Raw genomic sequence first — 1,772 nt, forward strand, 5'->3', positions numbered from 1 at the left:
TTAAGGAGGGCACTGACGATGTGAACGATAGTTAAAGAAAATGATAAACCATTTCATCCCCAGTGTCCAACCGACGTCCATTGCCTGAGGGGGAAACAAGAGAGGCTTCCACACACCACTTCACTCAACCACACTCCTCATTTATTAACATTAAACCATAAACTTAACTTAAAAAAAAAACATTCCGTAAAAAAAATATCAAAGGGAAATTGGTTTAACTCGGGTGTCAGTTTATGAACGTGAATTGGCAAAGCGTATTTAAGTTTTATGGGGGAAAGTGGTTTTATTTATTATTTCCCGCAAGGCTGGCAACAGATGGAGGTAGGGAGGGAGGGAGGGAGTTAAATATGGCTTATATTACGGTGTTGAGGAGGACCTGAAAAACAAACAGCTTCATTTGTCAGTCGCCCGCCGTTAATGACCCCGAGGTCGAGATCCCTCGCTGTGTCATTGTTAGAGCTGTGACGGTGTACCTGTGACGCCTTACCCTTGAAGCTTTACGAGTAATAAGGTACTTGTGACGGTGACATCTAAGACATGCTCTACCGTCACGCGATAACCTGTGACGTATATTTAAGACATCGTAACAGAGGAGATAACGATAGCGTGTTACCTGTGGACGCGCTAATGGCGTTATTATCTGTGACATGGACCGGATATGACGTCACGGATTACGCTCTGGTTTACGTGGAATTGACACTATAAATTACGTCAAGTTTTATTTCTGCTTTTTTAATGTTATGACACACACACACACACACACACACACACACACACACACACACACACTATTTCGCTTTAGACTAATAACATTAATGACACTGTGGGTTGACTTGTGGCGCCTGGCCTGCTAACTCAGAACCGTATTAAGGTTCCTTCACCGTATGACGTCCAACAGAACACGGGAAAGTGGGGGGTAGGTTATAGAAAACGGGAAGGTAAGGATAGGTCACAGAAAATGGGAAGATGGGGGGTAGGTCATAGAAAACGGGAAGATAGGGGTATGACATAGAAAACGGGAAGGTAGAGGGTAGGACAGAAAATGGGACGATGGGGGTATGTCTTAGAAAACGGAAGGTAGAGAATAGGTCACAGATAACAGGAAGATGGGGGGTAGGTCACAGAAAATGGGAAGATGGGTTAGGCATAGAAAACGGAGCGCAGTGGTAGTGTACAGTAATTAAGGTGCTCCATTCTTCACGGCTGGGTGGTCATTAGGGGACAATGTTATTGTTTCTGCGTTGATGGGTTGTTACGTGTGTTGGGGAGGAGGAGGGGGGGGGCAGTGTGGGTAGGTGGTGGGAGTGTTTGTACAGTGTGGGTGGGTGGAGGTTTTGTGTTGAGGGTCACGGCAACCCACAACCATCACTATAACAACCCACGACCAAGAACCTGCCATCAACCTGTAATAGAGAACACCAAGAACCTGCCAAATTGTAACAGAGAACACCAAGAACCTACCATCAACCTGTAATAGAGAACACCAAGAACCTACCATCAACCTGTAACAGAGAACACCAAGAACCTACCATCAACCTGTAATAGAGAACACCAAGAACCTACCATCAACCTGTAACAGAGAACACCAAGAACCTACCATCAACCAGTAATAGAGAACACCAAGAACCTGCCGTCAACCTGTAATAGAGAACACCAAGAACCTACCATCAACCTGTAACAGAGAACACCAAGAACCTACCATCAACCTGTAACAGAGAACACCAAGAACCTGCCATCAACCTGTAATTGAGAACACCAAGAACCTGCTCATC

General features: G+C 45.1%; 1 protein-coding gene across 1 annotated transcript in view; it reads right to left on the minus strand.

The window, feature by feature from the left end:
* Positions 1-1,398: 1,398 nt before the first annotated feature.
* The window catches only part of LOC121854568 (suppressor protein SRP40-like), a gene marked incomplete at its 5' end in the record, with an annotated part of 69,806 nt that continues 69,432 nt past the window's right edge, over positions 1,399-1,772 (minus strand). The window contains 2 exons of the mRNA XM_042349244.1: positions 1,399-1,403; positions 1,700-1,772. The exon at positions 1,700-1,772 is cut by the window's right edge and continues 3 nt beyond it. Of these exons, the coding sequence (XP_042205178.1) occupies positions 1,399-1,403; positions 1,700-1,772 (78 nt within the window). The remainder of the gene's footprint in view (positions 1,404-1,699) is intronic.

The sequence above is a fragment of the Homarus americanus genome, unplaced genomic scaffold (genome assembly GCF_018991925.1).
Source record: "Homarus americanus isolate GMGI-L3 unplaced genomic scaffold, GMGI_Hamer_2.0 scaffold49860, whole genome shotgun sequence".
Lineage (NCBI taxonomy): Eukaryota > Metazoa > Arthropoda > Malacostraca > Decapoda > Nephropidae > Homarus > Homarus americanus.